At 45.5% G+C, this 13,539-nt stretch overlaps 1 protein-coding gene across 1 annotated transcript; it reads right to left on the bottom strand.

The window, feature by feature from the left end:
• Positions 1-684: 684 nt before the first annotated feature.
• On the bottom strand, positions 685-13,012 carry LOC126094847 (prostaglandin reductase 1-like). Its single transcript, XM_049909452.1, has 3 exons — positions 12,777-13,012; positions 9,880-10,230; positions 685-1,345 (listed from the first exon to the last, which is right to left on the bottom strand). Exons 1-3 carry the CDS (start codon positions 12,975-12,977, stop codon positions 893-895), a joined length of 1,005 nt encoding a protein of 334 aa, XP_049765409.1. The 5' UTR covers positions 12,978-13,012; the 3' UTR covers positions 685-892.
• Between the last annotated feature and the right edge of the window lie 527 nt (positions 13,013-13,539).

Raw genomic sequence — 13,539 nt, 5'->3', positions numbered from 1 at the left:
AGTACACATTAACAGTGGTCTCAGCTGATTATAAGTATGTTGAAAATTATTTGTAATTCCTTTCAAGGAATGTATTGCATATTTTTAACGAGACTCGGTTGTATTTGTGACTGGGTGTTAATAGAAGAATAAAGTATTGTAAATATAAAGTATTTTGTTTTTTCTTGGTCATATTTACTGTAGTAGAAACAGTTGCATACATAGTTCGTGTTACCATAATCTGACGTAAGCGCATACAATATTCTTATTTCGATGACCTGGTTGGCGACAAGTGGGTGCTCCATGCGTGTCGTGTCCTAACTATACGAAAGTTTCGTCCATTAGAAAGTCATCATGGGACTCAGCTATTTCACAATTATGTTAAACTAGACAGTTTTCTATCCTGTCATTAACGTGTAGAAAAATAGTGGAAAACGTATACCTAATCTGGTATACGCTGAAGGAGGACGACGTCCACAATGGCTCGAAAAATAGCCAGAGTTACATTTGAGTCCACACTGCAGTACTTGCACAGTTCACAGAAGAAGGAATTGCCTGCCTCCATCGGCGCTGTTATTGAGAGATTTTGAAGTAACACTACATGAAACGAACTCATTAAGCAGATACCTGGACGTTTTCCGTAGTTTCATGCTCACGTGTGGTAGTTGGTGTATTGTTAAATAATGGACACAACAGACGAAAGTGTTTCTATTACATTAATTTTTATTTGCTTATGTGAATTGGAGTCATGGTGTAAAATCTAGTTGAGAATCTAAAACGACAAACATAATTCACAGAAGAATGTTATGTCCCAGTGAAGAACCTACTATCTCTTGTAGTTCACTGTACAGGATGCAGCGACAAATTGTCTGTGCTTCTGCTAATGCACCCAAGTCAGGTACGCCGACGCCCATCACACTTTGACAACAGCTTTGCCCAGATTCTCGCCTTGCAGCATACCGACAAACGCCTTGGGAGTGTTCTGGAAGCCGTCGGTGAGAGTCTCGCGGTACTTGATCTTCCCCTCCCTGATCCACTGCGCGAGCTGCGAGATGCCCTCATCCCAGCGGTCGTGCCACCGGCTGTACATGAATCCCTCCAAGCGGAGCTGCCTGAAGACGGCCGCGTGCTGGATGATGGTCGCCTTCGGGAGGTCGGACGAGTTGTAGCCAGTTATGGCGCCGCAGATGGAGACGCGGCCCCACATGCGCATGCTGTTGATGATCGCGCTGCTCAGCTCGCCGCCCACGTTGTCGAAGTAGACGTCGACGCCGTCGGGCGCCACCCGCTTCAGGGCCTCTTTGGCGTCCGTCGTCTTGTAGTTGAACGCGTGGTGGAAGCCCAGCTCCTCTTTCAGCCACTTCACCTGCAGAAGAGAGGCGTTCACACGGAAGCGCCAAAGAAACTGGTACATGCTTGTGTATTCAAACACAGGGATAAGTAATCAGGCAGAATACGGCGGTGCGGTCGGAAACGCCTATGTAGGACAACAAGTGTCTGGTGCAGTTGTTAGATCAGTTACTGCAGCTACAATGGCAAGTTATCAAGATCTAGGTGAGTTTGAACGTGGTGTTATCGAAACACCACCGATATGGGCTTTCGGAGTTGAAGGCCCACTCGTTTACTGTTGATGACTGCCAAACACAAAGCTTTACGCCTCGCCTGGGCCGATCAACACTGAATTTGCACTGCTGATGACTGGAAACATGTTGCCTGCTCGGACGAGTCTCGTTTCAAATTGTATCGAGCGGATGGACGTGTACGGGTATGGGGACAACGTCATAGATCCACGAACCCTGCATGTCAGCAGGGGACTGTTCAAGTTGGTGGAGGCTCTGTAATGATGTGGCGCGTGTGCAGTTGGAATGATATGGGACCCCTGTACGTCTAGATATGACTCCTCCAGGAGTTCACGGATAAAGCAACTGAATACCTAACACACATAACGAATGCCATACTAAAACACCAACACTTCCCTGCCTTTTGGAAGACGGCCAAGGTCCTGATGTTCAGGAAGCCGGGGAAAGACCACAGCCTCCCACAAAATTACCGACCCATCAGCCTTCTGAGCTCGCTCAGTAAGATTGTTGAGAAGGTGATTCTCAAACGCATCACTAGGCACTGCATAACAAATGACATCCTGAGACCGGAGCAATTCGGCTTCAGAAATCACCACTCCACAACACAACAACTCCTACGGGTCGTTGAACACATAACACATGGCTTCAACATAAACAAAGCTACAGGGGCAGTGTTCCTGGACATCGAAAAGGCTTTCGACCGTCTATGGCACAACGGCCTCATCCGCAAACTCAGCGACGCGGGATTCCCCGACGGGCTGCTGCGTCTAATACACTCATACCTCACAGACAGGAGTTTCAACACTGACGTGCAGGGAAAACAGTCAACACGACATGGTATACACGCGGGAGTACCCCAGGGAAGCATCCTAGGGCCCCTACTGTTTAACCTCTACATAAACGATCTCCCAACCACACACAACACAATGATGGCAATCTACGCGGATGACACAGCCATCCTTGCGCAAGATTGGAAACCATCAAATATTACGTCACGCCTACAGACTGCACTCAGAGTGGCTGAGCCTTGGTTGGAGAAATGGCGTGTTAGAGTAAACGTCGACAAGTGCGAAGCCGTTCTGTTCACGAGAAGACCGAAGCAACTGCGCAAACACCGCTACTGCAGACCAATAACTCTACATGCACGCCCAATACGTTTCCGCGAGAAAGTCAAATACCTCGGTGTCTGGCTGGACCGGAAATTACTCTGGGGGGACCACATACAACACATGACCAACCGAGCTAGCGCGAGGCTCAAACAGCTTTATCCTATGCTCAACAGGCGTAGCACACTGAACAGAAGGGTGTCGAGGTCCATGTACATGACACTTATCCGACCCCTGATGACGTACGCAGCTCCCGTCTGGGGATACGCTGCGCCTACACGCCTGCGCCGTCTGCAGCTCATACAAAACAAGGTACTCAAAATCATAAGCAATGCTCCACGATACACACGCATCGCGGACCTTCACCGGGAATACCGACTTGAGACTCTCACGGAGGTAATCCACAAACTCACCACAAGACTATACAGAAACTCCAGACATTCGCAGAACCCGTTTATTCTGAATCTGGGGAACTACGACCACAACCATAGATGGAAACATAAAAGACCAAAAGACATACTTGCAAGGACATAACATCTATGGCCAAGCTTACGCAAACATAACGGCACAGGCGAGCCCCTGTTAATCAGACGCATTTACTGGATATCCAGCTGAAATACACTGCCGAATAACTGGCACCATACAGGGAAGCCGTACCGTACACTGCACGCAAACAAGCTCCACACATCCCCCACACAGTGAGATGATCTATGGCCGATCTCCCACTACTGTATAACGATATTGATTGTTCCAGGAAAGTAGCAGCCGCAGCAACTGGTACACATCGCCATCGCCTGTCACGGTAATGATGCATGATACCTATACTAACAAATCCAACCTTGCATGAACTATCGCAGCTAGTAAGCCACTACTGCTCTTACTACCCATCCCACTGTCGCAGAGGTTTTTTCCCACGGCACGAGCCATGGCACTTTTTTCCCTCTGCTCTTCAAATCGCTACCCTCACTCGCGTTTCGTCCACTATCTATCACCTGATGGACCGTGTTAATGCGTAGCCTTACCCAGACGCACGGACAACATCACAGCCCAGCATCCTGTGATCCACCCACTAGATAACTAACATGTTTACGGAGGTGACAGTAGAACTTTTGGTTTGGTCACCACGTTGGTGCGGGCGTGGAGGGGCCCCATCTCCGACAGGTGACGCGTACGTAAGCATCCTGTCTGATCACCTGCATCCATTCATGTCCATTGCGCATTCTGACGGACTGGGCAATTCTAGCAGGACAAGGCGACACCCGACTTGTCCAGAATTGCTACAGAGTGGCTCCAGAATGGCTCTTCTGAGTTTAAACAATTTCGCTGGCCATCAATCGCCCCAAGCATGAACATTAATGAGCATATCCGGGATGCTTTGCAACATGCTGTTCAGAAGAGATCTCCGCTCCTTCGTACTCGTACGGATTAGTGGGCAGCCTGCAGGATTCGTGGTGTCAGTTCCCTCCAGAACAACATTAGACATTAGTCGAATCTATGCCACGTCGTGTTGTGGCACTTCTGCGTGCTCGCGGTGATCCTACACGATATTAGGCAGGTGTACCATTTTCTTTGGTTCTTCAGTGTACTTTACTACAAGAAGAAGTTTTGACTTTTTGTAAATAATGAAGTATGATTAGCGTAATTACAGCCAGTCATCCTGATTCGGGTGTTCTCTCGTTTTTCCAGCTCATTCCGAACATAAATGACCAGATTTCCTACCAACATTGCGACCAACACTTTTTCTTTGCGTTGCCTATTGTTAAACCTTTTAATGTAAATCACATTTGTATGCTGTATGTTTACTACACTACTGCCGACCCTACCACAGCTCCGCACGCGGAGTATTGTAATCTGCGGCCGGACGACTTCTATGGCGTAACGGTAATTTAATAAATTATACGCACAAACTCTCCTCGTCGATCAGTCCGTCTATTAGTGAATACTATTTCAAAATCCATGCAGTAATTCCAATGATTAGCCTTCACATACCGACAGAAAAACGCGCGGAATTGGTGAGGGAGCGCGGGAGGAAGATGATGACGACGACTGTAATTGAAGACTTCGACTGTAAACAGTCGTAAAAGACAGTCAATGACAAAAAGAGTTATTGAATGCAAACGTGGAAAATGATAAGCTTTATTCATATTGTTGATAGTTCCACGTAAACCGAGATATGGCAGCTCAGTCTCAGATTTCGAATTCACTCTAATGGCGACTTTGTCAGGATGTGTGTCCGAGTACTGAGGTGACAGAACTTCTACTCCTGTCGGACCTCCTACTGCACGGCCTAGTGCAGCTCGACCTGGCAAGGACTTAACAAGTCGTTGCAAGTCCGCTGCAGAAATAGTGAAATACATCGATACCTTACACCATTTTATAACTAATTAAATGCAATGTCTTTCTTTTCCAAAACTGAGTAGAGATAACTTGCAGATAAACACTCAATATTTTCTTTCTGGCTTTATCTTGCATGAGGTATAATAACTCAATGATCTGCAACAACAAGTTTCCTTGCTAGCTGCATATTAAACTGAACGGAATTCATATGAATGAGGGGTAATAGAGGACTCAAGTTTAGGTCTCCTGAAACTTGATCAAACGTTTCCCCCCAGATAGAAAACATTTTATCGTGATTAAAATATTTAAGGAAGTTGCACCAGCTAAGAATACAGCGAAAAGATTAATATCGAGTTGGAAAGAAGAATGTACAAGGGTAACGAGTACCTACAGGGACAACTGTAATCCTTATTTTTGCTTTAGTAGATGTGTCATTAAGTCTTCTGTAGCTGGAGATGTTATTCAGTTCTCTAATATAATGATGGAGGTTATTCGGTAGTCGGGTTCCTTCGAGAAATTGGCTGAACTATGAAGTGGGGCAGAAAGGATTTTCCTCTCAAGGCAACGGGTATTTCTGCTATTTTATTCAGACAAGAGCATTAAGGTCAAGGAGAGAGATGAAGGACAGTGGACGTTGATAAGGCAGCAGAGAAGAGAGACCGCATGGAAATCTTTGCGCTTGTGAGCACGCAGCCGGCATAGCTGTGCATATGATGGTGAAATACCATCAAAGAATAGAATATCACACACATAGCGAATACAGGCATTGGCAACCACTTCCAGGCGCCGTGACGTTCCCTGAGCAAGACACCACCGAGCGAGGTGGCGCAGTGGTTAGCCCACTGGACTCGCATTCGGGAGGACGGCCATCCTGATTTAGGTTTTCCGTGATTTCCCTAAATCGTTTCAGGCAAATGCCGGGATGGTTCCTTTGAAAGGGCACGGCCGATTTCCTTCCCAATCCTTCCCTAACCCGAGCTTGCGCTCCGTCTCTAATGACCTCGTTGTCGACGGGACGTTAAACACAAACCACCACCACCACTGAGCAAGACCTTGCAGGATAACATCGCTGAAGTCAATAATTGGAAGTGTAGGTGTTTGCACAAGTTTCTTTTTCAGGTAAAGATAGAAGCACTTTTTATATTTTCGTATGGCAAGGAGAAAAAGGAGATATGCTGATGTCTTTTTGCACATTGCAGTTATGCGCTCTTTTCAGGTCAGATTTTCATCTATTTTCACTCTTTGTTTTTCTGAGATAGAGAAGTTGATATTTTTCCCATTTTGGATCAAAGACGGTAGGGATTCGCGATATTTCCGGTTAATCAGCCTAGAATGACCAACCAGTACCGCTTGGGCGTTGGATGGGTTGAGATTCAACTCTATATTATGTGCCCATTTTGATAGTTTACACAAGTTAGTATTGAGGTGCTCGATAGCTGTTTTCGGGATTATTGGTTTTGCATTTATATACAACTCGAGGTCATCAGCATACACACGGTATTTGCATTAGGACAAAACTGATGACACACCATTGATATACAATGAAAAGAGTGTAGGACCTAATACCGAATACGACGACGCCTGATACTGCCTGCCTCCATCGTGGCTTTCTGGTTGCAGACATGACGCATTGCTGCTGCGACTTCATGAATGAACGAAACCACTAGCTTGAGGGAGACCGTTCTCATATTCACAGTTATCCGACAACGTATTTCCGCTTAGTATGTAAAAGAACATTTAGAAACAAAGTTAGGATAAGGAGTAGCAAGCTTTCTCGGGAACAGCATACAGAAAAATAATTTCGGAACTTCAAGTGCCCAAGAAATGTTTGATCATCAATAAATTTTCTGAAAGATACGTTCTTTGTTTCATACACAAAACTGTCGAAATGACTGAGACAAACGATTGTGATTTATTGAGTAGGTGCTCATGTGTGTCCTGTGTCGTTAATTGCGGTATTAACAAACTCCAGAATGGTCATAATACACATAGTGTTTTCGCGACTCATGATATTTTTACCGACTGTTCACTGTCATAGTTACATGATGTTTTGAACATTGATATATTAAAAACAGCTGTCTTTACAGGATATTTGCTACATGAAATTGGCTCTGCTTGCGAGAGGCCGATGAAAATATCCTCCATCACAAAGCCGTTACAAACTACCGAGAACATTTCCCAAACTTTAGATGAAAGCAAGTTACACGTGATATCAGAATAGTGCGATTAGGGGATCAGACAGCAGATGATTAATGCAGAAAAAAATTCTGTGTTTCTATGTCACTATTTGCGTCTCATTCAGTATTATGTTTCTGTTTTATAGATCATTGTAATAAAGCCAGCAATGAAAATAAACAATAGTTCTGTGTAACGAGAGCCTTACAATTAGCTGCCTGTAAGGCTTTTGAAGCACCAATAGTGGAGCATGCGGTAGCTGGCTAGCACCTTTGAGGTGAAAACCGATTTGCAAACTTCAAGTTAGACTATTAACAAAGTGAATAAGAAAGAGAATTTGAGTGGCGTGCAGTTTATAGCCAGCATGTGTTATACCCCGACTTTCTGTTACAACCTCTCATTCGAAAATATAGAGTGAAGATACTGAGTACTATTCATCAGCATCCATTCATCAAACTAGATATCCTGTAAATCTTCACTGAAGAGAGGTGACTATGAACGCATCCCGAGTTTCACTCTCTTTTCTGTTTTTCATCTACATCTTTACTGATAACAATACGAGTAAAGTTCGAAGGCTTCACCCTCCCAGTACTCCTCATAGCAGCCAATCACACAACACAATTCTGTACATGTGACGCATCACACAAACAGCCAACATAATCTTGCACTGAACACCGTGCGTCAACTTAAAGATCGTAGTCAATGCACACACACACACACTGTCTGACAAGCATCCAGAAAGAGAGAAAGAAACGAAATGTAACTTCGTGGGCTGTGAAAGTATGTGATACTATTTAAGCGATTAAAAAATCGACTCAAATCTACGAATAACTTGGCAGTATGAGCCCACTTATTAGTATGCTTTTGCACCTTTGCTCTCCCTTCTCCCCCCCCCCCTTCCCCCTTCGGCCTAGGATCGAGCACTGTTTCAGTTGCGAAGTGTGTCATAAAATCGTTGCATAGTCCTCTGAGGCAAGCTCACACACAATTTCCTTTAACTGGTCTTTGTTATCCTGGATTGTTGCACTACAGCGGAGTTGACCTTTGAGCTGTCAGGGACAGATCATGGAATATTGCTCGTCATGGGCATACCTCAGTATCACATTGACGTTCATGGAGACACGAACCATGAATGGACGGGTAGTGTGCTGTTGAAATATGGCACCACAATACTGTAGCATGAGAGGTAGTATATAACGGCGTATGATGACTTTGACATACCACTGTCCCGCCAAAGTTTCATCAATCAATACCAGTCATGATCTGTAGTCATACCAGATGGCTCGCCACACCACGACATCACAAGTAACACTGCCAGGCCTCTCCATAACATCAGAAGAATGGAACCTCTCCGCCATTAACGCCAATGATGCTCGTCCGGGATATATCAGAACCGCGTTTCACTGCTGAACAGATTGCAATACCATTCAGCAGACTACGCTTCGCAGCCGAGGAGCAATTCCAAACGTACCCGTTTGGGTTGTGGTCTTAACGTAAGGGTATGCGTGAGACGGTACCTGCCTAGTCTGGCTGTTGGTGATCTCCAACCAATGGTGGAGGATGATACAGAATGTCTCAGATGATAGGCGAAGACGTGAAGGGATTATGATGTGGTTGGTGCGCACTGCGGCATTCATTCGTTATAGTGGTCAGATATTGTAAACCAGCTTTTTCACAATGAGAATGGCTGAGCTTAGGTTTACATTTAGTCCAACATTAAGCCACTGTCACATCCGAAAACCCCACAAACCCGCATATTGCCTCATTCGACCAGCCAGCAATACGGAGACCCACAAAGAGGCTGCTTTCAGGCTCACATATCTACACCGACATCTGTCAGGTGCTCATAACGTTGTCTCATACATGTACTTGACATCTCCGTGTCCTTCACTCGTCATCTGATGCTGTTTTATACAATACCGGGCCTGGTAACAACACGAAACATAAGCGCCACGAATGCTCTCAAATGGATGCTTTGCCTGACAAAGAGAAAAGCAGCTCTCATCAGTTACATACCCAACAGCGTGTACGTGTACAAAGTTACGGTGATATCCACCAGTCCTTCTGGGTGCTTCACTTTTTTTGTCAGTCAGTGTATGCTCTACACCTGCATCTAGACACTCCGCAATCCGCCGTAAGTACCACTGCTAGTCATTCCCTTCCCTGTTCCATTTACAAATAGAGCGAGGGTAAAACGACTGTCTATAAGCCTCTGTATGAGCCCTGATTTCTCGTATCTTATCTTCATCGTCCTTACGCTCAGTGTATGCTGTAAGCAGTAGAATCGTTCAGCAGTCAGCTCCAAATGCCGGTTCTCTAAAATTTCTCAATACTGTTCCTCGAAAACAATGTAACCTTACTTCAGGGATTCCTATTTGAGTTCCTGTAGCATGTCCGTAACACTACCAGTCGAACCTATCAGTAACAAATCTAACAGCCCGCCTTAAAATTGCTTTGATGTCTTCCTTTAATACGACCTGATATGGATCCCAAACACCCGAGCAGTACTCAAGAATAGGTCGCGTTAGTGTCCTATATGCAGAGTCCTCTGCAGATTAACCGCACTTTCCTTTCATTTCTACTTCGTACATCTCTTGACTATATAGGAACCTGAACAAGTGTCACAGAGTTGATGAGACAATTTTGTGATAGCTTCTAACGGGTCATAAGTGCCGAAATCCAAAATGGAAATATTGTCTTACCTTAGCGTCTGATCCAGCGAAGCCAATAACGGTGCACCCCTTGAGACGTGCTATCTGTCCGACTATGGAGCCCACGGCGCCTGCTGCCCCGCTGACCACGGCGATCTCTCCCGGTTTGGGGTGGCAGATCTCCAGGAAGCCGAAGTAGGCGGTGATGCCGGGCATGCCCAGCACGCCGAGGGACAGGGAGAGCGGCAGCCGCCCCAGGTCCGGCACCAGCATGGGCGGCGACAGCAGGTAGGGCGTGTCCGGCCCCACGTCGGCCACGGTGCGGTCGCGCCAGCCCCAGTAGCCCACCACGTGCCGCCCCACGGGGAAGCCCGCCGCTCGGCTCTCCACGATGCGGGCCACCTGTTGGCAGCGATTGACACCATTCTCTGCAAGGCCTGATATTTTCCATTCTACATTCGTAACCTTTAAGTCGAACTGTGGTTTATGGTAAAATGAAGTCTGACTGTACTACAAAGATTTAGTGGACTGTATGTGATGTCTGTTCTTTCAATGATACCCGAAAGAGCAGACACCATATTTGATCCAGCAGCCATTACGAATTAATACACAAAGAAATCACAGAGCTGGCTGCGAGAAGGCATTAACTCAAATCGATGGGGAAAGTTGAAAATTTGTGCTAGACCGGGACTCGAAAGCTGGTTCTCTGCTTACTGGACGGATGCTTTGACCTTTACACCTTCCGGTCACATTGGTCAGCGCAACTGCACGGGCTACCTTAACACGCCTACCGTCAGATCCAAATTCTCAACTTATCCACGCACTACAAATGTAGCTTAGTAAGCTCTTGACCCAGTTTCGAATCCCAGCCCGTTACAAATTTTCAAATTTCTGCATTGATGTCAATCAATATCGTGGTCGCAGCCGAGATCTGCAATTTCTTTGCGTATTAACACGTAATGGCCGCTGGATCGAAAACTGTGCCTGTCCTTTCAGACATCTCCGGAAGAAATTAAGGCGATATTGCCAATGACCTCTTCAGTGCAGATGTAGAGCTTACGGGAATCGGTGAAATGCCACGAGTAGTGAGGATAATTGGGATGGGACACTGTATTTGTAGTGTAGGGGTAGGCTGAGAATTTGGGTGTGACGGGAGGCATACTAGGGTAGTCCCTGCAGCTGCAATGAGCCCTGTGTCCAGATGGCTCAGTGGTCGGAGCGTCTGCCTAGTAAGCTGAAGGCCCGGGTTCGAATCACTGTTCGCCATAAATTTTCAACATTCCCCATCGATTTCAATTAATTCCCCCTTTGCAGCCAAAGTTTGTAATTCCTTTGTGTATTTAGTGGTCCATTATTGTTGTGGTCCTCAGTCGGAAGTATGATTTGATGCAGCTATCCATGAGAGTCTACCCTGCACATATCTCTTCATGTCAGCACAACTACTGCAACCTACGTGCTACATCCATTTGTACCTGCTACAATTACCTCCCCCCCCCCCCTCCACCCGTCCCCTCCTCACACACACAAAGACACAATATGTGGCGTTTGCCACATTTCAGATCACGTTTTATCACGCAGTATATGAAGGCTCGCGCTGCCGTAATTTAGTGAGCAGGCAAGATCAGTACACTACCCCACCCCAACAAATAACAGGTGGTCAGAAAGCGTGATAATGACGCAGTATTGCGTTGCTTCGTGTATAGAGAGCAGCGATTCACCTGCTAGGCTGGTCGCTAAGATTTGTATTCTCTATATCTAATGTTTAACTGTTGAGATCATGGCACTTTTTTCAGTTTACAGACCACATGTCCTGTGCGTGCGCTTTATGTGTCTTTAACGCAGTGGCTGACAGTTTCCCACACCGTGGGCAGCGGCGTTGTTTGAACGCGGGACCACGGGCGTTTTGATTGCTAATCAAAGACGCCACTCCTAGACCACCATATATAAATATATATATATATATATATATATATATATATATATGGACACTTAGTAGACGCAGGAAAATGCCAATGAACTGTATGGTTCTAATGAACAAAAATGACATTAACAAATGAATTAATTTAACTTAACGACATAAGGATATAAGACATCCATTTCACGACAGCATCGTTTTTGCTCATTCAGATACAATAAACAAAAAAATTAATTACTTGTCACATAATCTTTTGAAATAATTAGTAACATACAAAGTATTTTAGTTTCTACGAAATCATTTCAACTAGACCACTTAATTGTGATACACAGCTATTAATATTATTCTCACTCATCATCGTTTATAATCAAATTAAATAAATCAGCAGGAAAAAGATTTAAGTGAAATATCTGCTACAATGTCTAAAAAGATTTCTGTTTTTACTTTATAACAACTTATGGTTGCTTACACTCTACAATTCTGCAAAAACTTTTTACTCTGCCACTGCTCAAAAGTAAACAGTCCTTGTTACGAACCCAAGCGAGGTGACTCAGTGGCTAGCACACCAGACTCGCATTCGGGAGGACGTCGGTTGAAACCCGCGTCCGGCCATCCTGATTTAGGATTTCCGTGATTTTCCTAAATCACTTCAGGCAAATGCCGGGATGGTTCCTTTGATAGGGCACGGCCGACTTCCTTCTCCCTCCTTTCCTAACCCGATGGGATCGATTATATCGCTGTTTGGTCGCCTCCCGCAAATCAGCCAAGCAATTACGAAGCAAGTAGCTATAACAGATTCATCGACTTCAACACACCACATCCTCTTTATTTTGCTTTCAGTGGTATACAGAAGCAGTGATAGCCCGATAGAAAGTCAGTGATTCTATTTACGTGTGTGTGTGTGTGTGTGTGTGTGTGTGTGTTCTTGCATACAGCGTTCATGTAATGATGTGTCAGAGACATTGCAGCCTCTGACAATCAGTGCGTATTATTTTCAATGGGTTAGCAGTAAGGTGTACCGCAGAAACTTTACCTGGGATCCAATCATGGTGCTGCCGACTTGGTGCTTGTCTTTAAGCGCCCTCTGGTACGGATCGACGCTGATGTAGACGGCCTCAACGAGAATCTGGCCATCGCGGAGGGGCGGCAGCTCTTCCTCCTGGATGCGGAAGTCCTCTATCCGGGGCTCCCCCTGGAATACGCGGCCGATCACGATCTTGCGCGCCTTCACCATGGCTGCCCGTGATGCACTGCAGGACCTCCCGCACGCAGTCGCTTATAAGCCGCGGCCGCCTGTGCTTGTGTAACTGTTGTCACTATCTGTGTTTCGTCCCAGGCACTAAGGTCGTGGCTCCCGCGCAGCTGAGTCACTCTTACTCTGTGACGAGACTGCGAGTTTCAGCACCATCACGCATCTGCACATCCAGTCGAATAATATTTGTTTTCGTGATAACCTTATTGCACAACCTAATGAATAAACTTTACCACTTGGAAATGTAGGTAAAATTATTGTGACAAATGCAAACTGGACTGTCATTGAAAGACATTGAACAGGTTCCACCGTGGCTGTTGTTTACACGTATTTCGCTCTACAGGTCAATGGCGAGTGCTTTATGTGTCACTGCGACTTAATATATGTTGTTTTTAACAGCGGGTATGGTAGTCTTGAAAACGAGCATTAACAGGGTGAGTCAGGAGGAATGGTATATGCTTTTAGACGCGATAATATTAGTGATTCAGAACAAAAAAAAATTGATATGGACATTAGGCCTATTGCGAATGGTTTGCGAGACATA

The sequence above is a fragment of the Schistocerca cancellata genome, chromosome 8, assembly GCF_023864275.1.
Source record: "Schistocerca cancellata isolate TAMUIC-IGC-003103 chromosome 8, iqSchCanc2.1, whole genome shotgun sequence".
Taxonomy (NCBI): Eukaryota; Metazoa; Arthropoda; class Insecta; order Orthoptera; family Acrididae; genus Schistocerca; species Schistocerca cancellata.
Note: the sequence above shows the minus strand (reverse complement) of the source record. Positions and strands in the feature narration are given on the sequence as shown.

Bases quoted from the DNA above. Each gene is read 5' to 3' on its own strand.
- LOC126094847 (XM_049909452.1), bottom strand. From the start codon at position 12,977: ATGGTGAAGGCGCGCAAGATCGTGATCGGCCGCGTATTCCAGGGGGAG. The intron at 10,231-12,776 runs GTAAAGTTTCTG...CGCTGCCAACAG, and splicing joins GCACCATGATTGGATCCCAG to GTGGCCCGCATCGTGGAGAG. The intron at 1,346-9,879 runs GTAAGACAATAT...TCTCTTCTGCAG, and splicing joins TCGCTGGATCAGACGCTAAG to GTGAAGTGGCTGAAAGAGGA.